The sequence below is a fragment of the Erpetoichthys calabaricus genome, chromosome 3 (assembly GCF_900747795.2).
Source record: "Erpetoichthys calabaricus chromosome 3, fErpCal1.3, whole genome shotgun sequence".
Classification (NCBI taxonomy): Eukaryota; Metazoa; Chordata; class Cladistia; order Polypteriformes; family Polypteridae; genus Erpetoichthys; species Erpetoichthys calabaricus.
The window spans coordinates 166825099-166850235 of record NC_041396.2 but is presented as its reverse complement, the minus strand read 5'-3'; the positions used below and the strand labels follow the sequence as shown (position 1 = coordinate 166850235).

General features: G+C 36.7%; 1 protein-coding gene across 1 annotated transcript in view; it reads right to left on the bottom strand.

Moving 5' to 3' along the window:
- Positions 1-25137, bottom strand: part of LOC114648454 (filamin-A-interacting protein 1) — a 208681-nt gene that overhangs the window by 77933 nt on the left and 105611 nt on the right. The window contains 1 exon segment of the mRNA XM_051925552.1: positions 24787-24965. Within this exon segment, the coding sequence (XP_051781512.1) occupies positions 24787-24965 (179 nt within the window).

Sequence of the window (25137 nt, the reverse complement as noted above, 5' to 3'; positions counted from 1 at the left end):
AAGTACTTTACAAGATGTCAAAGAAAGAGTTACAATAAAAGAAACATAAATTGCAATTAGACAGACAATGTTGTTGTGATAATACAGCAAACAGCATTCATCACAAAATATTATTGCAATGGACAAGCTTCTTATCATTGTGTTGAAAAAGAAAAGTTTTGAAATTTAGGTAGTCATAGCTGGCACAACTGGCCACAAGCATTCTTATCCTTGTCTGCCATGCCAGAGAGGGTGTTTTCCACAGAAGGACTCATCCTAAACTAGCCCTGCGGTTATTTTTACCAAGACATGTTGACATCTAAACAGATACATGGATTTATAGGCTAGGGAATTGGTTGTTGTTAATTCCTCAGCAGTTACACATAAATTTTAATGTAAGCTACTTAGCAAAGGGGTTATTAAAATGTTATTAGTATAAATAGTGAAGACTTTTATAGCCATTTACCTCAGCTGTAGCCTGTAAGTCATGCATGTTCAATGGAACAATTATTGCTGCTAAGTATTAGTAATTTTCACTAGTGAACAATCTTCGAAAACTTGTCAAAGAACAAACACACTATCCATTAATTAACTAATAGAACATGGCATTGGTGACAGGTTTTTGAAAATTGTTTTAAATAATAGCTTGACAATTTAAATAGTGTAACAAAGGCGCTATATAAACACCTGAACCGACACAGATGGACACGGGAGGCATGTATAAAATAAAAAGACTTTTATTGTTCTTCACCTGTGGGGTACATCTTCCCCGTAAACCCCACAGGCACAACACAGTCCCCAGTGTACAAACACACAAAGTAAGCACACCACACTCCGCTCCTCCGGCACCACCACTCATCCTCTAGGCAACTTCGTCCTCTTCCACCCAACTCTGGCCCTGAGTGGTGGTTGCTGGCCCCATTTATAGCCCACCCGGAAGCACTCCAGGTGCTTGATCACCTGTTTCTGGTTGCACTTCCGGGTAGGGCTGAAGATTCGTCCAGCCAGGCTCAGGGCCCCATGCAGTGCCCCCTGGCGGCCACCCCAGATCCCAACAGGGCTGTGGAGAACTCCATCTCCCTTGGAGCCCTGCGGGAAGCTGAGGTACCACCGTCAGCCAGGGAGGCTGCCACAAAGCATCCCAGGGGAGGTATTGAGCAGGCCATGGTTGCTCTCCCGGAACATACGTCGAAGGGGCATCCCGGCTGGGCATGGGACACGGCTGTCCACTACAATAGCAAATTCACCAGAAATGCCCATCATTAATTCTGTTCCAGTAGCTGAGATGGGCTTTCCAATGCCGTCATCCCAAATACTAAATTACAGAATTTCTCATTGGAGAGGAATGCAGTATCCTTGGAATGTAGTTCCAGACACTTGTAGGATTAGTACATAGGTGCACTGAAGCTTTTTTAGCATTTGCAAAAGTTTGCGACAGTTACCAATACATTACACAATTGGAAACTTGTTCAGGGTAAATTTTGCACAAACATTAGAAAGATTTTCTTCATCCAGAGAATCATGGACACATGGAATAAGCTACCAAGCAGCGTGATAGACAGCAGGACTTTATGGACTTTCAAAACTAGACTTAATGTTTTTTAGAAGAATTAAGTGGATAGGACTGGCAAGCTTTATTGGGCAGAATGGCCTGTTCTAGCCTGAATTGTTCTAATGCTCTAAAAGTTATCATTTAGATAACTTCAAATTAGGAAAAAAATTAAATGAATATTGATGAGGACTTTAAGAATGTGTGGCAGAAAAATAAAAATATCTTCCAGTAGGATTTGAGTTGAGGGAGGATACCATTTATCCAAGAAAATATCAACTGTCAGTTATGCAAAGGGAGTCTTGAAACAATCATTTAAAGAAAACCTATAAGAAGTATCTGGATGACATCTTGGAACAGCTTTTTCAGTTACCTAATGTTATGTGATGTAATTCTTACCTGAAGCATCACATTCCACACTGGAATAATAAAGTACTGTATTTTTGGTTCCTGCTCTATAAAGAAACTTTCTCTTTGCCTCATAGCACTGCAGAACCATTAACATTACAGATAACAAATAGCTCCAAACTTCCACAATGTCACACTACAGCACATAAATATAAATAAAATTATTATTGTCACCATTATTAAAGTCATCTTTGTCAAGTATATTTGCCATTAATTAACATGTTATCAAGGGGCTTTTGGTCATTCTCTTGCAGTTTTAGTTCACTGATTCATCATACTGAGTTTTTGGAAAGCAGATTGCAGTTTTCCAACATTGTACACTGGAATTGTTCTCGACCTGTCCAGTGTATCATGGTCTCCTAGAAAAGAGTGTCTTGCTGCGTTCAGGTAGATGAACAGTTGATCATAAGATTGTCTGATGAATTACTACATTTGGAGAAGTTTTGTGGATGGTATACTAGTCCTTGTAGTAAAAGAAGACCTAAACCCTTGGATGAAGCTTTTGATTTACCACTTACTCCACATATCCATATGGATCCATGGCCATAAGCTTTGGGTAATTTTGAAAAAATACAGATTTCAAATATAAGTGGCAGAAATGTTGCTTTTGCTCAGGGTTGCTGGCCTAGTTTTTTGTGCTCCGAAAACAGGAAGATCTCAGAGTAGAACAACTGCTTCTTTGGATTAGGACTAGTGGATTAAAGTGGTTTGAACATGTAGTTAGAATGGTCACTTGGCACCTCTATTGGGAGGTGAGCTGGCTCAGACCCATGACACCCTGGATGGATTGTATCTCTTAGCAGGCCTGGAAGCATCTGAAAGTTCTGTCTGAGGTGTTGGAAGAAGTTGTTAAAGATATAGTGGCCTGGTCAGTTCAGCTCAGCTTGTTGTTACCACAAACAGCAGACTGAAAATGAATGAACAGTAAACTAAAAAAACATTTGGATACATTTTAAGTAACATTACATGCTCATTGTTTGCCCAAGACTAAGTTTGCTCTCATTGGTAATGTGGTTCCAGTTTTTCAGATGAAACAGATACATCGTTATTTACAGAGCTGTTAGCATCCAGCTTTCAGATTTATGCCTGCTTGCTTACCTATCAGTAATTTTTTTAAAGGGTGAATAGAAAAATTGCTCACATATAGAATGTAAGTGGTGCACAGTGGGAGAAAGAAAAATATTTGCTCCAGACCGGATCAGAACTTTGACCACAAGAGAATGCTTGTGTCAAGCATAATACCCATTGTGAACGATTTTCTAATTTTCAGAATATAATCCAAAAGAAAACAAAACTCTGAACTAAACAGTTTTGCATAGACAGAAATGAATCAGTCTAAATGGATGAACCAAAAATGGAGGTTAAAATTAACACTTAAATTTATTCATTGAAACTTTTCTCAAGGTAATTAGCAGTCACAGGTTTATACAAACAAACACCTGTCTATAGATAAAGTTATAAATAAATCCATATAGTAATGTGCTAGTGTATGAAAAAATAACAAAATCAATTTATATTATTGACAGATCAAAAAATACAATAAGTTAAGCCATAAGAGCAACAATGGGTTAAAGAAAAGGAAGCAGAAAATCACAGCAGTCTTCATTTACATTATTAGTAGGACAGCTGTTATAAATAAGCAGGTGGGTTTCCTTTACGTTCTGAAAACTAGAAGATGAAATCATTGCTACTGACTGTGATGGAGAAACTGCAGCATGCCAGCAGTGAGCATAAGATTAGCAGCTCTGCTGTAATGTTATCCATGTCATCAAATGTCCAGTTGAAACTAGTTCCAGAATCCTGTCAGGTATATACAAGTGTCATGGCTGTTCATACAGGGGCAGATTTCCCAGTAAATCATCCATCCATCCATCCATTTCCCAACCCGCTGAATCCAAACACAGGGTCACGGGGATCTGCTGGAGCCAATCCCAGCCAACACAGGGCACAAGGTAGGAACCAATCCTGGGCAGGGTGCCAACCCACCGCAGGACACACACAAACACACCCACACACCAAGCACACACAAGGGCTAATTTAGAATCGCCAATCCACCTAACCTGCATGTCTTTGGACTGTGGGAGGAAACCGGAGTGCCCAGAGGAAACCCACGCAAACACGGGGAGAACATGCAAACTCCACGCAGGGAGGACCCGGGAAGTGAACCCAGGTCCCCAGGTGTCCCAACTGCGAGGCAGCAGCGCTACCCACTGCGCCACCGTGCCACCCCCCCAGTAAACCATGAACACTGTATTCAATTTAATGATAGAATAAAATGAAATTCACTAGTTGGTGCTAATTAAAACCATTTTCATTCAAATAAATAATTTTTAGTATTCTAATGTAAAACCACATTGTGAATATGTTGTTTTCCTTTATTCCCCTTATGGCCAATACAAAAATCATATACACACAGAACAAAAATGTGAAATGTAAGCTAATAGGTCACAATGATTACTGTAGTGAGCACTAATGTAAAAACAAGTACTAAGGGTAGGATTCAGAATGGTGGATGCACTTCGGAACAGATCATCCACCTGAAGCTGTGCATGTTCAGGCCCGGCCAGTACTAGGACAGGAGACCATCTAGGAAAAGCTAGGGTCACTGCTAGAAGAGGTGTTAGAGTGGCCAGCAGGTGGTGCTTACCCTGTGGTCTGAATGTGGAACCCAAAGCCCCAGTACAGTGATTGGAACACTGTGCTGTAAAAATGGCACCGTCCTTCGAATAAAATTTAAAATCAAGGTCCTGATTCTCTATGGTCATAAAAGATCCCTGGGCATCCTTCGCAAACAGTAGAGTGTATCCCAATGTCCTGGCTAAATTGCCCACCACGACCTAGTCATTCTAGCCCCCTAATTGTCCTCTTTCACTAATTGACTAACTATCTCTTACCCTATTCACCACCTAATAGCTAATGTATGGTAGGCATACTGGTGCAAAATGGCTGCTATCACATCATTCAGGTGGATGCTACACATTAGTGGTGGTTGAAATGACTCTTCTCTTACTATGTAAAGCCCTATGAGTAATGAGAAAAGAATAAAAGCACACTTGTTTCTTTGACTTGTTAGAAACTCAATTCAAATATATGTTTTAATTATATAATAGTAACAATTATAGCAGCTCAACACTCAAACGCTAAATGCAGAGAGGATCAAACCAGTAACGTCTTGATTATGAAGCAGCAGTTCTTACCCCTGCACCAGTGAAGCAGATATCTTTGACACTGCTGCGTTTCCACTGTGAGAGGCGCAAACACACTCATGCATGCAAACATCTTTACTTCGTATCGATTGATATTTGGGTTTCAGTTTTCACACATTGATAGCAACATGTAAATTGAGCAATTTATTTTTCTTCTTTATTTTTGAATAAACACTTGTTTCATTATACCTTTTGTAAAAGTGTTTATTTGATATTTGGACTTCAGTCTTCACATGTTACACACTTCACATCAACATTTTGTCGTTATTACTATAACATATGAAAAAAATTTCTGTCTTAGCTACGTATATGTTCAACATTTCTTGCCCAAGAAATGTCATCCTACATTTACACAGATTGTTGTACACACGGAACACACATGAAATGTATGTATTTCAAATAAAAATATATTATTTTCCTAAACAATTCCAGTCACCTCACTCCCAGACTTCAGCTGTGAATATTTTCTGTCTGACTTAGCTGCCTCGGTGGGGTATGGGATAGAAGGTCGCCTACCTGCAGCCAATTAGCACATTTGCAAAACAAAGGCAATATTGGTGCTCAATTAACGCAGTGACAAGGAGGTGCGAGTAAAATTAAGGTGGCCCGGCATTATGAATATTTTTGTAGGCTTCAGGGATTTTAGTGCTAGCAGACTCAGCCTTAATGAAAGTTGTTTGTTCTCAGTTTGGATGTTTTGTGTTTTTTGGTTTTTTTGAATGCCCATGTCTTTGTTTAGTATTTTACCGCTAGCCAGTTTTAAGATGTTTTTGTTTCTTTTGCCTGCTGCCTGTGTTTTGAATTACCTTTTTTTTTTGATAATGGATGAACATGACTATTTTACTTTTTATTATTTTAAATTCTTGGCTCAAGTATATTTAAAGCCTGTTAACTCTTCAATGTTTTTGAGTGTTCTGAAATTTACATGACAAAGTGGGCATTCCCCATTCTGTTTGGCTTTAATGGCACACAAGGCCTGTTAAGAGATCAAATTTAATAGAGATGCAGACATCCAGGTACACCAAACCTCCAATTACATTCCAAAGTAAGTAGATGAACTTTTTGTTCCAGGACCAGTCTGCACTTCATCTGATAACAAAGGTGTAGATCGAAGTTGAGCTGACCAAGGGCGCCAAATGGATGCTTGAGTCTAAACGTAGAGCTATTATTCAATGAATGGTAATTGTTATGGACAAAATAAAGCATCTATAAGAAGGCACTGATTTTGTGATTGGAAGTGACTTTAATCCAATAATGAGAGGTTATTCATTCCTTCGTAAACTAGCTGCACTAGGGGCACTCTCCAAAATGAATTTTTGAACCCACCTAAAATCACTGTCCAAAACCTAAAAGCTGATGAGCCACCCCCTTGGGAGCTGACAAACTCTTTTTGTCTTTGGGGCCCAGAAATCTGAGTTCCAGTCAGCCAAGTCAAGTAACGTGCCAGTGGGCTGAGAAGACTGAGAAGCAGCCATTACTTCAAGATGAGAAGTTTTGCATTTAAACTCTTGTCCTAGAAAGAGTAATACTTTTCCCTGTGAAGTTGCAGATGACACAGAAAAGGGCCCAATTGAAAAAGCATTACACAATCTTCAACTTGAACTTGGAATAACAACAGTAACAACTCCACACAACATTGGACATCATCTTTAAAGACATGTTATTGTAAAACTATTTATCTGTGCCAAGATAAATTCTAACTTTATATAACCAGTATACAGCCAGCCTCTCTATGTTACATATTTGCCTGTTTTGTCTGGCTGTGTCTATATGTCAATATATACAGTATATGCAGTTATCGCATTTCTACAGTATAATAATTGTGTTCATCAATAGATTGTATTTTTCTCTTTCTTAAAATAGAGTGTGCTTCAGTTGCCTTGATATAAGTCTAAAGATCAGAGACCTGCCTCCTACAACAGAGAAAGATAAGGTAAATAAAGTAGGAGCCTATTATTTGATTAATTACTGCCATTGTCAAGGTAACACTGAGAATTAATTATCTAAAATTAAATTTCTTCCTATTCCTACAAATGGCATGTCCAAATGTGATGTGTTGGAATGCTGATGATGATAGAGTAAAAGGGTGAAATATGCAATAAAATAAAGTATTCATGAAAGAGTCATGCAAATCATTACCATAACTACAGTGGTGTGTCAAGCCCAACTTTATTAGTTTGTTCCTATCTGTCATACAGTATGTTTATAAGATAAATCAAAATATGAGGGTCTCAACTCAGATGTTGTATATATCTGAGAGGTTTCTCTATAAAAATTGGTCAATGCATGAGGCTTTCTCAGAAACACAAGGTATTGTCACATTAGTCAGAGGACTCCTTCAAGGGGCTTAGTCAAGTTGTGCAATGACCCACCAAGACGAGAGGGGGAGCTACCACTAAGTTTGTCTTCTAATCTTCTTCAGAGTACCAAGAAAACTGCCCAGGGAGGGCACCTAACCCCGCCCCTTATGGTCCGACTGTGATAAAAGCCAGGCATCCCAGCAAGAGGTGTCTTTCCATGACAGAGCAAGCCGTAAGAAGGAACTCCACATCGTCAAGAGAATTTATCATTTAATGAGTAACCCCAGATTGTGGAGTATTGCTAAAACACACCATTTTGTTTATATTTTTCATTCATTTAACTTCATCTGGAGACAAATAGAAGGGGTGACCCAGTTGATGTCCCAAAGATTAATTGTCTTTGAGACTACAGCTATATACATTTTATAGTTTTCTTTACATTTAAAACACTTGACGCATTATTTAGCAAGTGTCACCTAATAGACACCTTTTTGATTTAAATTATAATTCAAATTATAATTAAACTCTGAAACTGATTAATTCATTTTTAGTGTGTTTTTCTAGCACTAAAGACTAGAGCAGTCCACTACAAATAAATCTCATGGTTACTGTCATGATTTGTTGCCAGTTTAGACAAGTTTAGAGTTTAGGTGTACTTTTTACTTTGTGTGGTTATTTACAAGTTATATTCATTGATTATTTATATTTTTTGTGTCATGTTCTTGATGATACAGTTGTGTTGCATCTTGTGAGGGGCTGCATTAATGTTTTGTTGTAAGAATAACTACAAAATAAATAAAATATTCTTTTCAAAATGAAGTAATAAAATATGTTTGTTAAGAATTTCAGGTTCACAATCCAGCTCCCTTCACTGTATTTCTGGTTTAGATCAATTACAAACTTTCCGTTAATCAATCAACCTACATTTGTATTAAAATTTTGATTACAGTTTTGTGTTCAAACATCTGACAACCAAGTAAATAACTAAATAAATCTACCACTGATGCAGTCTTGTTTAAAAAGACGCTCTTGTTGGTTGAATGGATGTTTGCATGCTAGCTAAATTTCAAGTCGGGCATCGGACATCACTTCCAGTTCCATTATGGAAGCTCCACCACAGCATCTAAATAAATCAACATTAAACCTAGAAGTCAGTGATTGATGGACCTCGTAACATAATGGACCTCGTACCTCCGAAGCAAGTTATATTCAGACCATGTTGGTCCTATCACTCATTTCTGTTTTCTTTGTTTCCTTTGTTTATAAGCACCAATAATTGGGGCCAAGTATTGGATCCGAGCCCTTCATATTGTGTTACTGTCCTTCCCTTACAATTAAAAACAATGCTTAAGAAAAAATAATAATCAAATGGAAAATCAAATAAAATCAAATAGGAAAGTGAACTTTCACAACCAGCTAGAGTATATTAGTTTTTAAAAAGCCTTAAATATCCTGCTTTGCAAAATCAAATATCAGGTGAGTCATCTGCTGAAATTGTGTTTTTTCATTTGAAATGTTTGTAATGTCTCTACAAATGGCAAGACGTAAGTGGCCTGTCAGTTACATCTACTCTTTTCTCTCAACTACACTCTGTGTTATATTTACAAATGATGACATGAATCACCAGGTGTGAAAACAAACTTTTCACATGTACACCAACATGTAGGTGTGGTAACATTTACTTCAGGAGTGTGGATTGAGGTTTCTTATAAAACCATTAAGCTCTAAAAATGAACTTGCATTTATTCAATAAGAAATTGCAGTTGAGATTTCTTTTGCTGTAATTTGTACCCTTAAAAAATGGATCACTTTAAAACAACAACATGACGAGGAATTGGTTAGGCTAGGGGGTCCAGGACAGAAAACGGGCAGTAAGATGTACATCTAGAGTACACTGACAATGACTAGTGAAGTGCTGTGCTCCATAATTGAGTAAAATGTCTCAGAAATTCAGAAGCAGAAGTATGGACAAAAATGGAGGAGTGCATCTTGGAAGAAAAGTGCTATGATTATTTAGAACACCAGAGAACAGTCAACTCAGTATCTAAAAGGGCTGACCGACCCTCTGTTAGTAAGAGTACGCCTCCTGGGAGTGATGGTTTGAGCCACAGACTTTCAGGGTATAGATAGCAGAAGCAATGATTGAAGACAAAAAGATTTATAGCAGAATCCCTTCAGTTCAGTGGGTGGCAGAAGGTATAGAAGATTATTAGTGCCAAAATTAAATCCAAAATATTAAAAACATTGAAATTTAATGCATTTGCATGTGATGCATTTAATTTTGGCTTGGTTTTATTGTATCATAATTAAAAACGTATCAACCAAAAGACTGATTGTTTTTAAATATGGCACACAATTTTGCAAATAAAAAAGTATATTGTACTTTAATTAGTGTTCATAGATTGCATGTCATAACTAAAAGCAAAGCAGACGTATTGCATTTCAATTCAAGTCATGCCAAAACTAAATGAAATCAATTGACCAATCAGCATCAAGAGGCAGGGTAAATGGCGTCAACAGTTGGAGTAACAAGCCAAAATGAAATGCACCATGTGCATATGCATTACATTTCAATGTTGTTAACTTGTTTCATGGCATTTCATTTTGGCACAAATTATTTTCCATAAGGAGAGGAGGCCTTGATATTTTATGTCTTGCTGCTATCCATTATAGTAGTCAATAGGCGGCCAGGAGTCCTGAACTCCAATGTCCTTTAATTAAACACTGTGGCTCAGGATTGCAGCGACACCAGGGACCACTGGGGAAAGATCAAGGGGGAACAGCAGCAGAGTTTTCAGCAAGCTTAAAAACCTCTTCTGAGCAATCCCATACATACATTGAATGTCTATTCTTCAGATTCTTTCCTTGAAGATATGTGTGAAATGATAATGTGATACATTTGCTCAAACAGTGGAATTATAATCAAAAAATGGTGGTAACCATAGAAAAGTAACCATAAAAAGTAGAAAAGTAGAAAACACAATGATAATGACATATAACAAGGTTCCAAACAAAATATACAGTTCAATGCAAACAATGATAAATTTTAATTATCTGATTTAAAAAATATAAAATATATCTGACCTTAAGAAAAAATGTATGAAGTACAAATTGTAACAATAAAGAATAACAAGTTAAGGAAATACAGAATTTGGATTCTTCTTTTTTAAATTTCAAACAGTATTCAATCAATTTTTAAAAATTTGAGCTCTTTTAACAATAATTTCCTTGCAAATTACTTTAAATCTAGTGAGTTCAGTTGATTAACATAATTTCAGGAACATGTCAGACTAGAAAATCTACTATGAAGACCAAGGAGATATTCATGAGATTCAAAAAGACAAAGATCTGCAAAAGATGATTAAACTAATGCTAGTTTGCTGAAACATCAAATCATCAGGGAAGGAACAAATTTAATGAACATGCAAAGCCCCAGTCATTTCCAAGAGCAGAATCCACAGCCCAAGCCTAACCAGGAAAGAAGGACATTGTTTTATGAAGTAACAGAAATCACAAGGTTCACTCTGACACAACTGCATGGGTCCATAGCTGTCCAGATGTAGCCTCTAAGGCAGGGGTCCCCAACCCCCGGTCCGCGGCCCACTACCGGTCCACAGCCGTCTGACAACCGGGCCGCGAGAGAACTGCCGGCAACGGCGACTCACTCAGACTTTTCAGAACACTTGGCGGGCGGGGCTTTGCAGCGGTGCAGAGAGAGGAGAGAGACCGAGGTGAGAGACTATTACAACAAAGTATTTTTATGGTCCCAACAGTTTCCCCATATGACATGAGTCTATAGAAATAACGTTACTACGAAGTACATTCAACAGATGCTTTCATTACAACGAAGTGACCTTGAAATGCTTGAACGAATCATCCACAGAGCAGTTAGATCTGTAGTCGCAGCTCAGTTGTGCACGTTTGCACAACGATCCCCAAACAGAAACATTGTAAAAAAATCTCTTTCTTCGAACTTTCCTCGTACTGTTTTTTTTTTTTCTGTTTTTGTTGTCTGTGGTTTTCATTGATTCCTTTTGCTTATTGCTTGTCAACATTTGAAAAACATCCATTGGAATTTAACTCATTGTCACCCTCTTATAGAAACGGCAGACACGAAAAAAAGATTGCAGTGTTAATGTTTGTGATGTGCAATCTGTTGGATTGGCAAATGTAAAGCATATGTCTTTGTTATATGCAAAAAAAGAAGAAAAATCTCAGATTGCAGACGTATGCGAACTGCTTAATAACTTTAATAATAATAGAAATGTTATGTAAATTGTGTATAAAACTGCCCCCCCAACCGCCACCCCCCTCCCGACCGGTCCGTGGAAAAATTTGCATTTAATAAAGTGGACCTTGCTGTCAAAAAGGTTGGGGACCACTGCTCTAAGGGAGAGACTGTAAGGGTCTGCATTTATCAGAAGGCATGTAGTAGATTGTGGGAAGCTTAGCACATGAAACAAAAATGTAACTGTGTCACTGCAATGCAGAGAACTATGTCTAGCAAAAAGTGAAGAATAGCCCATTATGCATGCAATATCATTCTTTTCATGTAAGTTGATGGAAGAAGCAGGAAAGTTATGGAGCTACTTTAGAGTGGCAGGAACTGGATCACCTCTCAGGGTTATGCAGTAAACAAATGGGGTCCACAGAGACAGACATTTAGTGAGATCTAAGTTAAGCCAGTAAAATGTCATAGACTGATCCAAGGTTTGAGTTCCAATAGGACAGGGTCCCTAAGCATACAGTCAATACAGTACTTGAGTGACTTCACACCGAGACCGTGAAAGGCCAGAATTGAAAATATCTGTGGAATGACTTAAAAGTTATGTCCCCCATGCTAGTTCATGAAGAATGGTCCAGATGTCTAAAGCTTGACAGAGTCTTAAGATAGTATACTGAATAACAAAATGTTGCACTTTTTCATGTTTTGTTACACAACCAAAAAATGTTTTCCTAATTACATTATGGAATATAATTTGTTTATCATTTTAAGTCATTTTAATTCATTCTGCGTATCAAAGGGTATAAAAAATTAACTAAAACGAGGGGAATTTAAGTATTCATAGTTAAATGAGACTCAAAATACAATATCATTTCCAAAAACTCACATTTTTACTCCTTACCTGTAATACTATACATTTACTGACATTGAATGTCATCTACCACAAATCTGTCCAAGCTTGTCTGCTGTCCAAGTCCCTCTGTAATGATTCAATGGGTTCTAGATTATCTGCCAAACCATCTGCATTAGTATCATCTGCAGTCTTAACCAGCTTGTTACTTACATTCCTATGCAAATCATTTATATATATTAAAAATAGCAGCGGCCTTAGCACTGACCCCTGCGGACTGCACAGACCAGAATGAAGCTAAGGCAAAAAAAAGACCTGTAGAGGGAGAACCATAACAACCCTGGCCCACAATTGTAACAATGTTCCTCTATATAAAAAGATTTATGTGAATGTAAAATTGAAAAGAAGAACAAAAAGAAAGAGTATCATAAGGTATGTACTATGAAGTATTTGTTTATTTAATTTTTTGCTTACTTCTTACTGATTTTCTGCGGTTGTCAGAGTTTCAGTTTGGGGTTTTTATAGGCAAGGAGTTTATTTCTTACATGAATTCCTTGCTACAATGTCTGGTTTTGGATTTTGCAATTTATATTGAAACACCTCCATTTTGTTATGTAAAGTCATCACCATTTTGAGTACTCGTAAGTTAGAGGAGGAGTCATGGGGTTTGCACCCATGATGCTAACAATGCAATGGGTTAAAAGATCATCCTCGTATAATATTGGCTATCTGAGGCTGCAGACCAAAAAACCCTCTTTGCTCTCCAGACTTTGAGTCTTTGTTTTTTTAAGCTACTTGTATTAGACCATTGCTTCCTCATTTTGACTTAAATTTTTGCTTCTTTATTTGATTTTATCATTATGTGCTCATGATCTCCTGTTTTTGACTTTTGTTTTAGTTTTTATAAATGCCAATCTCCAGATCTGGCTCAGTGTTGTTTCTGCTAAAAAGTGTAGCACAACAGTATGCCAAAAAGATAAACCAAAAGCAACCAATACAAACTACAACATCCAGAATTCATAATCCTAAAGCTAAACTCTACAAGCCAAAGATCAAAAATGTTAAAAATCCAAAACACAGAAGACGAGCCAAACAACAGATTTTTTTCACTACTGCTACAGTCAACAGCTTATAGCTTGCCAGGACCTTAAATAGGACAGGGGGTGGTCCCAGGACATGAGCAGACATCACCTCACCTGTTTTAGCAGAACGTATGTAAGACAAGGAATATAAGACACAAGTACATAATAATAATAAAATAATATTTCATACTCTGAAATAATTAAACAGAATCAATATTTGCAAGACAAAATTCAAAAATATATTCAACAACAAAATAATGTTTAACAAACAACAAAAAGAAAAGAGCAGACTTCTGAGGTAGGGAAAAAAACCTCACTATTCCATAAAAGCTAAAATTTTAAATGGTTGGAAAAGCTGTCCAGTGTGATGAGGGATTAACAGCACATAGTTGGACTGTCACACCTTTTTATGGAAAACTAAGCGTTGCACTAGTTTGATTCATCAATTACATAATGAATTGTTCTGTTTAGATGAATACAAGTAAGATAATAACAGCTTGTTGACAAATGTCTCAGCTTTTTTATATTAGAAGCAAGTAAAGAGGAAAAATATAAATCAAAGAAGTAAAAAAGAGTTATGTGGATACTAAAAAATAAGACCTATAGACATTAAAAAAATTTCACCAAACTAAGACACACAGAATATCTCTGAACTTTCCCCTGACCCTTGAAGAATGCAAACTTCACGGTTTTTCCTTTGAGGAGAAGGTTCACTTCTTTATTGCCTACAGATCAGTTGACTGTGCTATGCAGGTGATCCGTTCCTAACATTACATCACCACAAGAACAGCCAGGCGTGTTTTGATGCCAGTATGACAACAGAAAAGAAAAATGCATATCAGAGAACACTGACAGACTCTCCAGGACATTCCAATAAATGAAGGGGCGCGGGGGGGGGGGTTACAGGGGGGTTTTAGAGTGAGAGCAAAAGAAAGGGTATTTACTTAGACAGTTGGATGTGGCTTTGTGGGAGAGTAATCCAGGGACAAATCCCTGCTGTTTCAAATAACCATGTCTAATTACGGACATGAATTTTACAATAGGGCTTTAAATGAAAACAGACATCACCCGGTTCATGTTGTATTTCTCCTTCCCATGCAGCACACTGACTCCTTAATCTTATTTTAAGTCCTCACTGTCTATGGCAATAACAAGTTGGCTTCACAATGTCAATATCAATGACTTTTGTAAAGTTTCAGATACCTTCGGTAATTTGTTTGAATCTGCTCATAAAGCCAAGCAGTTTTACATTTGTATGTTCGACTTTAACCTCATTAGTTAGGAAACCGTTAATGGAACAGATTATGTTCCCCCTTTAAACACCGTTTCTGAATGTGCCAACAGGCAGCAATCAAGTAACTTACAAATAGCTATTTTGTCAAAGAAAGGGGTGCTTTAGTTAAGCCAAACAATACCACTTGGAATAAAACTAACCCGACATAAATTAACGTTTTAAAAGATGATTAAACACAAAGGCAGAAACCTTTCAAAGATTACTACAAAAATTCAACCTAACAATTCTGTATAATACTAAGCTCCTCAGGATAGTAGTAGTGCTCTCACATTTAAAATTGAAAGTACACCTTATGAGAAGGATTTCGGATTTGAAGTGGACTCTACGCTATCCACTGCCAGGCAGTATTCAGAAGCCATTAAGAAGGCAAACAGAATGTTAGGTTAAATAGCACAATGTGTGGAGTACAAGAGTACAGGTAAAAAGAGGTTATGCTCAAGTTTTATAACACACTGGTGAGGCCTCATCTGGAGTACAGTACTGTGTGCAGTTCTGGTCTCCAGGCTACAAAAAGGACATAGCAGCGATAGAAAAGGTCCAGAGAAGAGTGACTAGGTTGATTCCAGGGCTACAGGGGATGAATAATGAAGACATATTAAAGGAGCTGAGCCTTTTCAGTTTAATCAAAATAAGTGACATGAATGAAGTGTTTAAAATTATGAATGAAATGAATTACTACAGTGGATCAAGACTGTTATTTTAAAATGAGTTCATCAAGAACACGGGGACACAGTTGGAAACTTGTTAGGGGAAAAAGCACAAATATTGGGAAGTTTTTATTTACACAGAGAATCATAGACTCTGTAATAAATTACCAAGTACAGTGGTAGACAGTAGGATGTTAGGGACTTTTTAAAACTAGTCTTGGTATTTGTTTAGAAGAATTCAGCAGATAGGACAGGCAAACTTTGTTAGGCTGAATGGCCTGTTCTCATCTAGATTGTTCTAATATTGAAGTTCCTTTCCCCATCATATCCTGGGATCTTTGAAAGGAAGAGATTTTTAAGATATTTTTTCTTAGCCTTCAAGAATGATGAATATTTCTTCTGGAGTAGAAATGGATAGCAGAGGTGGAAAATTGGGTAGGTCCCTTTTAGCAAACTTAAAATTCGAAAGAAGAGGAAACATTGTGTTGATGGGAAGTTAAATTTAAATCACAATTGTTCATAAGATGCAAATGTATTATCTATCTGTGGTGGGTTGGCACCCTGTCCGGGATTGGTTCCTGCCTTGTGCCCTGTGTTGGCTGGGATTGGCTCCAGCAGACCCCCGTGACCCTGTGTTCGGATTCAGCGGGTTGGAAAATGGATGGATGGATGTATTATCTATATACAATTCTCTAAGCGTTTTAATCCCGGATGTTTTCCAAACATTAAAAACTGTAGGTTTGAGAGGGTAGCAAAAGTTGGTTATCATGTGGAGGTGCAACAGATAAAAGCTTATCTGTCTTAAAGTGCTTTCTCCATTGGTTCTATACTCTGACTGTTTGTTAGACAATTGGATAATAAGTATATTGATGATAATTTGAATTTACTAGAATAAAAAGCAAGGCATATAAAGAAGTACAGCTAGATTTTATTTCTAGTGTAAACCAGGCTTGTGTATATTCATCAGTTTGTGTCAATGTCCAGGTCTTTATAGCTTGTATATTTGACACCCAGTAGAGTGCTGAATTTTTAAAAATTTAGCATCATCCATCACAAAGGTGACTTGTCCCAACAACCCCCATGAGTATGACACAATTTGTAGCAGCAGAATAAATATTGGCTCAAAGGTTTCCTTAGCATACAATATTAGGATTCTTTATTAGCTATTAGCTATTTTTTCTGACTGACTTTTTCAAACAAAATAGTTTTTTTCTGGCTTTAGTCTTTCATATTTGGGGTAGCGTTCTTTTCTGTTTTTTTGACTATCTATATGGTATTGACCTCTGTTTTTTTTTGACCACATCTTTTCTTCCGGTCCCATTTTCAAATCATTACTATCTCACCTTAATTTAGTACAGTCTTATTGTTCTTGTAACCCATCCACGTCTTTTCAAAGATGAAGTCACAAAGGTATTGGATGGTAAGTGTGATTCCACATAGACAAATGGGGCACACATGTGAAGGCATATATTATTGCTGTCATGATTTTAAAAAAGTGGATTGAACACAAAATGCAATAAAAGAGAATGAAAAGACACCATTGTTTTTTAAAAGTTATTTCTAAAATTACTCTGGTCTGTTTTTCAACTACAACACGCTTCTTGTTTAGTGGGCAACTTTTTGTTATGGCACAGTCAGCACACAGTCAGGGTTGTTGCCGTGGCTCATGTTTATTTCTTGTTTTTTAAGTCTTTTTGTTGTTAATAAAATGTGATTTTTCATATTGTTATTAATCAATTCTGTTTTTGGTTTTGTTCTTTCTGTGTTTTATTTATTTGATGTTGTGCTTTGTGTAATGTTATATTATGTTAACATTGTATGTATTAGTTTGCTTTGCTATTTTCCACAGACCTGTCTCTTGTATATAAAGCCCCAGGGGGTGGGGCCACCTGAGTGAGAGGACTGCCCATTAGTAAGAATTAGCTGCTGGTCTCACAGCATGTCCAATATTGTTAATTTAGATTTGGGACTTTTCATTTTGCTTCTCTTCTGGTTTTTGACCCCTGCTTAAACTTTCTAGGTTTGTGGATTATCTGATTTGTTTGCTTTTACTGTAGGTTTAGTCTCTTTTCGATTATAATTTGCTTTTGGCATCTTTTTGATTTTTTTCTAATAAATATTTGAATAAAAAAAATAGTTTTTTGTGTGTTGGATGTTGGCTTTCATCTTCCCCATTTTATGGACATTCTGACCCTGTTTTTATTTAAAAGGACTTGTCCCATTTTTGACCCTATTCAGACTGAAAAACCTGCCTCTTAAGTTGGGCCCAGACCTGAATTACATGTGGTCTGGCCTTTTCTTTGGCTTTTTGAGACCTGCACTCCCTTTTTGTACATTGTAAAAAACACTTGTTTTTTTGTTGTTTTTTTCCCATTATAATTGTAGCGCAATATTTCATTTATTATAATAATAATAATAATAATTCATTACATTTATATAGCGCTTTTCTCAGTACTCAAAGCGCTATCCACACAGGGAGGAACCTATACATTACACATAATTAGTATTTAACTTTCTTTTGAGTTCTGTGATGTGTTTTATTTTTCATCTCACATGAGTTACATATTGCAAGTAGGTATCAGCTTCCAGTTTTCATAGGGTAACTTACTGAAGCAACCTTTTGATGGCTCCATAATAGTCTGAGCAGCAGAAATGTTCTTTTTTCTTAGGATAATTTTCTTAGGCTGCATTTTATCTGTTCAAGCCAATCTTTGTTGCTCATCCTCTAGGCTATGCAGCAGCACCCGAAATGTTGAAGATATTCTGGTAACACTTTAGTTTAGGTGTATAATATGTAATATAAAAAAGCTGAGACACTTGTCAACATGTATTGATTATTTGTCCTCAGTATGACATATTGACATGGTGGTTAAACTACTTAATATGAAGGATTCACAGGTCTTATACTTAATATGTAATATCAAGACAAATGTGTCTCAGTTAAGGCACCTCAGACCACTCCAAAGAGAAGTCTTGTTAGTAGGTCACATTGCAGAGATGAATAAACTCTTTATTGATTCTTTGTAAGTATTATAAAGCCCTAAAGAAGTGTATATTAAAGTCTTGTTATATAACAGTAAATGGGTAATAGGTGCATTTTTGCAGTACCTAAACTGAAGTGTTACCAATATTGTTTATCTTTTAAATTTTTGGATAGTCAATCTTAAAACTGGTTTTCTAATACTACATGGAATGCTTATTACATAAGCTTTAAATGCTAAAAATTTACTAATTAACAAAAAAATCAGATTAGGTTTCTTTTTTGTAAATGAGAGATGAAATTTCAAATGACCTGTAAAAAGGATCAAATTAGAATTGAATTCTTATTTTGTCAGTTACTATGTGATTGTGGAAAATAATTCACCGAACTCCTCATCTTTAAACATCCATTTAAGTAAGTTAAGAAACTTACTTTGCCTTTGTCTTCTTTACATTTTATTCTGTGTTCTTCATTTTCCCCGATTCCTTATCATTCTTAGCTAAATAGTTTGCAAGCAGAGAGTAACAAAAACACTTGAAATGCCCACTAGAGGAGGGAAAACCCACCAAACCCTGTCTAGACACACAGACATCAACGAAGAACCTTTGTAAAATAAAACATTTATTTTCACAAAATGCTCAAAAGCTCAAAAGAGCACAAAAGGCAGAGCAGGAGATGCCTGAATGGGCAGAGGCAATTCGAGGCAACTTAGTCCCAATCACAAATCCATAGAAGTAGTCGAATAACAGAGCACTGGTTAAAAAAATCCAGAAAATAACAGAAGAGAAACTCCCACACCACAAACACATTTACAATGAATTGCAAGGGAATTTGGGTTTTCCTCAGCCTTCATATAGATAACAGCAGTACCTTACAGTGATAGGCAGTTTGCCCGACCTCCTGTAATAGAATACCCATTAACATACAGAAACTAAATAATCAGCACTGATAATGTAACAAATGAACACAATTTAGAAAAATATCACATTTGAACTCCAGCTAGGGGAGGAACCCAGGCTGAAATAAAACCACTGTTATTGTATTCTTGGTTGGCTGAAAAAGGATCTCTTCATGAATTACAGCTTTCAGGTATTGTAATCATTATTATGGGAGAACTATAACTTAAATAGATAAACATAAATGACTGATATTCTAAGAGGGATCAGATATTAACTGTAGAATTTTGGTATCCATAAGGGAAAAAATTTGAGAGAACAAACAAACTACAATTCACATAAACTTTCACAAAACTAACATTGAAATTCATTTTGCAGGTTGTTTCACAATTGAGAAATGATCTTACTAAAGTTTTTCTTGGGGTTTAAAAGTTTTTTTGGTGTAAAGTAATGAATACTACTCCCTAAAGCTTCATTCATATTTCTTTGTTCACCTGCGTTCTTTTCTGCAGCCACGTAAACCATGTAATCCGTGCCATACTGGACAATACCTCTTGTTCACATCACTGTGGAGGAGTGTTGACCTTTTTTAAAAATGTGACATGCTGTATATTTTTCACAAGAAGGCACACAAAAATGCCCCATCATACACATTACTGTGTTTTTTCAAAAGGAAAACTCGGTACTTGGAAAGTCTCCACTGTCAACAACCCCCAAAGCCGTTATCTAGTAACTGCCTTCTCCTAGCTGAGAATACAGTGATCCCTCGCTATATCGCTCTTCGCCTTTCGCGGCTTCACTCCATCGCGGATTTTATATGTAAGCATATTTAAATATATATCGCGGATTTTTCGCTGCTTCGCGGGTTTCTGCGGACAATAGGTCTTTTAATTTCTGGTAAATGCTTCCTCAGTTGGTTTGCCCAGTTGATTTCATACAAGGGACGCTATTGGCAGATGGCTGAGAAGCTATCCAGCTTACTTTCTCTCTCCCTCTCTCTCTCTCTCTCTCTTGCGCTGACGTAGGGGGGTGTGAGCAGGGGGGGCTGTGTGCAGCTGCTTCCTGAAGGACATGCTGCACGGAGCTTCGCATACTTAAAAGCTCAAAGGGCACGTATTGATTTTTTTTATCTGTCTCTCTCTCTCTATCTCTCTTCCTGCTCCTGACAGAGGGGGTGTGAGCTGCCGCCTTCAACAGCTTTGTACCGGCGGTGCTTCGCATACTTAAAAGCCAAAAAGCCCTATTGATTTTTTTTTTGACTGCTTGCTTTGCACTCCTTTGAAAAGGAAGATATGTTTGCATTCTTTTAATTGTGAGACAGAACTGTCATCTCTGTCTTGTCATGGAGCACAGTTTAAACTTTTGAAAAAGAGACAAATGTTTGTTTGCAGTGTTTGAATAACGTTCCTGTCTCTCTACAACCTCCTGTGTTTCTGCGCAAATCTGTGACCCAAGCATGACATTCTAAAAATAACCATATAAACATATGGTTTCTACTTCGCGGATTTTCCTATTTCGCGGGTGGCTCTGGAACGCAACCCCCGCGATGGAGGAGGGATTACTGTATACACACTTCCCTTTATTTATTTATTCTTAAATACCAGATTTTCATTTAGATACTAAAGACCTGGCAGACACATATGGAATTAATGCACAAAAACCCTTCCAAACAGGAAATGCCATTCTTCTTTTGTGAATGGCACAAATTTTGCTGGAAGCAAAATGCAATTTATTTGACAGATTTTTTTGCAAAGTGAAATACTGTCTTTTTCACCCATCACTAGTGATGTTCCATTCCTAATTTAGTCTGGTTAGAAATGGGAGTAACCACATGGAGGACTTGGCATTTAAGGAGGCATACTCATTTAATGGACAAGTACCTTATATCCTTTAACAGAAGGAGTATTACTATGCTGTCTGTATCTTTAAAAAATATGAATGCCAGTAATTAAATATGCAGAAGTGATTGCAAAACATAAAGGTAGAGATTATAAAATAAAAATTTTGTACAGTACTAACCAGATTTTATTGTGAAGAGAAGTAACAACAGTGTACACTTGCTGTTTTTCTACTTGCTGGGACAACTTTTTTCTATGGACATTTTAGACAATATTATGTCCTGAGTTTTTTTCCATCTTTCACTCAGTGCTATCAGGATAGTCTCTGGCTACAGTGGATTTAGTGGGTTTGCAACTCTTATGTTATGTCACATTAGTATATGATATATAACCACAGGTAAAATTACAGTAATGAACTAATTTACTTTAATCAACCATCAGTAACTGGAATGGCTGGCTATTCTACACAACCTACTTTAAAGAGAGTTTGATGCCTACGGGACTTCTAGGTGTTTCTATTAAACATGAAATGACTGTACTCCGTTTTCATAAACATACATATAATATTATGAATTTGCCTAGTTTTTCAAGTGGCTTATACACAGCAATTGAAAAAAGCTGTACACTTTTATAATGTATTGCTCGGTATGTAAGTATTACTAGTTTGAGGTTTTTGCACAAGTCCTCAGTTCTGCTGTTCTTGGCTAGCTAGCATTCACTTGTACATGTATACTGTATGCATATGGATATATCCTTTATCTGTGTATGTTTTAGTAATTTGTTTTCCTTTTATATTATCTTACTGTTATAACCATTTATATGAGACATGGTCTCCAGGGTTATTCTGAGTAACTGAAAGGACCAAGCAGTAATAGCGCATCCAGAAGCATAGTCAGTACCTGGCAAAAGGTCAAAACTGGAAGATCAAAATATATCGAGCAAACAAAGCACTGGGGCAAAATCAAAAATCAAAGACATAAAAGAGAATCAGAAAACCTGAAACAAACCTAGTACTTGGCCTACTTGAAAATCAAAGTAACTGAAGCCAACTAAAGGAAACTTTCTACTTGCACCATACGTATACCAGAATGTCCGTTGATGTCATCGAAGAAACAAATTGAGGTCTTGTGACCCATCAGTTGTAGTGTACAAAAAAACAAAATGAAATAAAATACACAAAAATAACATTTATTATGACAGCAGTATGTGCTATTGTCTGTATTTCACCTTCTGTACTGTACACTGTGCTGAAATAACTGTAGAATAAATGAAAGTAAATGTGCATGTAATATCACATATATATATATATATATATATATATATATATATATATATATATATATATATATATATATATATATGTATATATATATATATATATATCTTCAATGTCAGAAAGTTCAAGCTCTAGGAAAGGTTACATACTTTCTATGCATGAAGAACACTTGAGAAATCAAAACTGAAGTCATAACAGGACCCATGTGTGCTTAACGTCAATCACAATGGCATTTTGTGATGCTTAGTACAAATTCTAATTTTTAATCTGAGGCCTGGTAATAGTAATATCACAAAGAACTTTTTGTAGAAGATAAGAGGATTATGGTGGTGCTATCATGCTAAGCGGCATGACATACTGTATATGAATTCCTGAGCTGTTTTTCCATTCAGATATGAATGCACCTACAGACTGAAACCCACAAGTTTATCGTTTGTTCATTAGTAAAAGGCTGTCACCCTTCATTTCTCGTCAAAACAAGCAGGACAACAAAATAGTTCAGGATGAAAAACTGATTCTATCATACATGATTAATTTACCATATGTGGAATGTGTCTTATCTTGTGACGTGGTGAAATACTCTGGCTTTAGTCTCAAGATGTTAGATCGCCTGAAAGATGCTGGTTAGGCATGACAGACATAGCATAATGTAATTTGATGAAACATGTCAAAATGATCAAATAAGTGTGGTATAAACACACACCTGTGCTTTACATAGACGTTATCAAACAGCTTTTGGCACTTGTGGTATGGGGGTCTTGATTTTAGGCACAGGTTTATCGAAAACAATTTATATGAAATTTAATTCACAACAAAACCTTGTATTTCGCTTCTCAAAAAATAGTAAACCAAATGGTGTTTCACTTCCAGTTAAATTTATATCATTGATGCAAGAAGAAAGATGTTTAGTCCTGTCTGAAAGCATTCATATGCTTTATTTCAGTATTCATCTGCCTGTCATTTAGTATTTAAATAAAGATTTATAGTGAAAAAATAAATCCCAGACTAATTTGCTGCCATGTTTTGGTATTTAGTTGAACCACCAGACATGTTCTGGTAGTATGATCCCCAAATTGCCAAATTTAATGACAATTTTGGCAACTGCATTCCCCAAGATGCATCAGAGAAGAAGAAACTGGAGAGTGTATATTCTAAACGTCTTGACTAAGAATCAAGAAATTGGAAAAGGCAATTTCTAAGCAACGGCAGGGAGATGGAGGACGGCTTCCTGTCTAGTTAGTTTTGCTGAGGAGAAAGCACAGTAATGTGCATGATGGTGCATTTCAATGTCTTTTTGTGAAACCTGTGCAGTATGTCACATTTTAAAAAAATATGCTACACTGCTCCACAACAAAGTAAATGAGAGGTGTAAATAGAATTGATTTTACTGTTGTGTGACACATTACTTGCTTTATACAGCTAGAGAAAAGAGCACAGGTAAATAGAGGAATGTGAATGATGCTTTAGGGAGCACTATTCTTTTGTTTTCATTTTCCAAAAAGACTTTACAACCTCAAAAAAACTTTTTTAATGAGTTTCACTTTTCAGAATTACTGTATACGAATTGAAACTTGTGTATTTCACATATCACTAGCTGTGATTAACAATGTAAAGAAGTTGACACGGTACTCTGGATAATATTTTGACTTTCCCCTTCATTGTTGTCTCATCCATGTCAGTGTACAACTTGTGGTGGGCGGCCGGGTCCCATGCCCGGCCAGGATGCCCCTGCTGCATATGTTCTGGGGGAAATGTTAGCACAACTTTTCTGATCTGGAATTATTTGAACCAGCTCCAATATAGCATAAATGTACCCTTTCATCATGAAATACTATCCTTTCAAGTCCTTTTCTGGTAGCAGGAAAGGGATAAGAACACACAATCATAAAAGCACACATTGTCACTTCTAATGACTTTTACTGATTTTCCTGTAGTTTTATTAATGATTCCAAATGACACCCAAAGAGAAAATTAGGAGGATGACAAAAAGAAGTTTCAGTGTCTACATAAACACTACTGTGGAGAAAACCATCATTGTATTAACCAGCAAGCATACTGTATGTGAGAAACTAAAATAAGAACCTCGTGTCTCGAAATCTAAAAGCCATTATAAAATATAATCAGTAACGTTACAAGAAAAAGACCTGAAAGATCAATTTAACAAAACTGAGTCATTTAGTCCATTAGTGCTACATATAAAATTGATATAAATGTAAAGAAAGCTTCAAAACTTCAACATGGTTACCCAATGCTCACCTCTCCCTCTCTTGTTCCAAGAGGTTTGTGAAGTCATCACTCTTGTTCATGTAGTCGGCGTGCTTGCGTTTCTCGCATTCAAGGTCATTCACTGTGCGACGGTGGCATTTCTCTGCCAGCAGCAGCTGCTCCAACATGCGCCTGTAGGTCTCTTTTTGCTTCTCCTCCAGTCTGTCAAGCTAATTACACCAAAAAAATTAATGCATTACCTTTAGCCAGGAATAGATGTGGATCTGCTGATTAGATGGCCCTACTTCACTTTTTCAAATACAGTACGACCTCTCAATAATATACACTGTAAAGAGCCAAGAATTAATGAATCATATGTGAGAGGCTGTAAATTGGATCCAC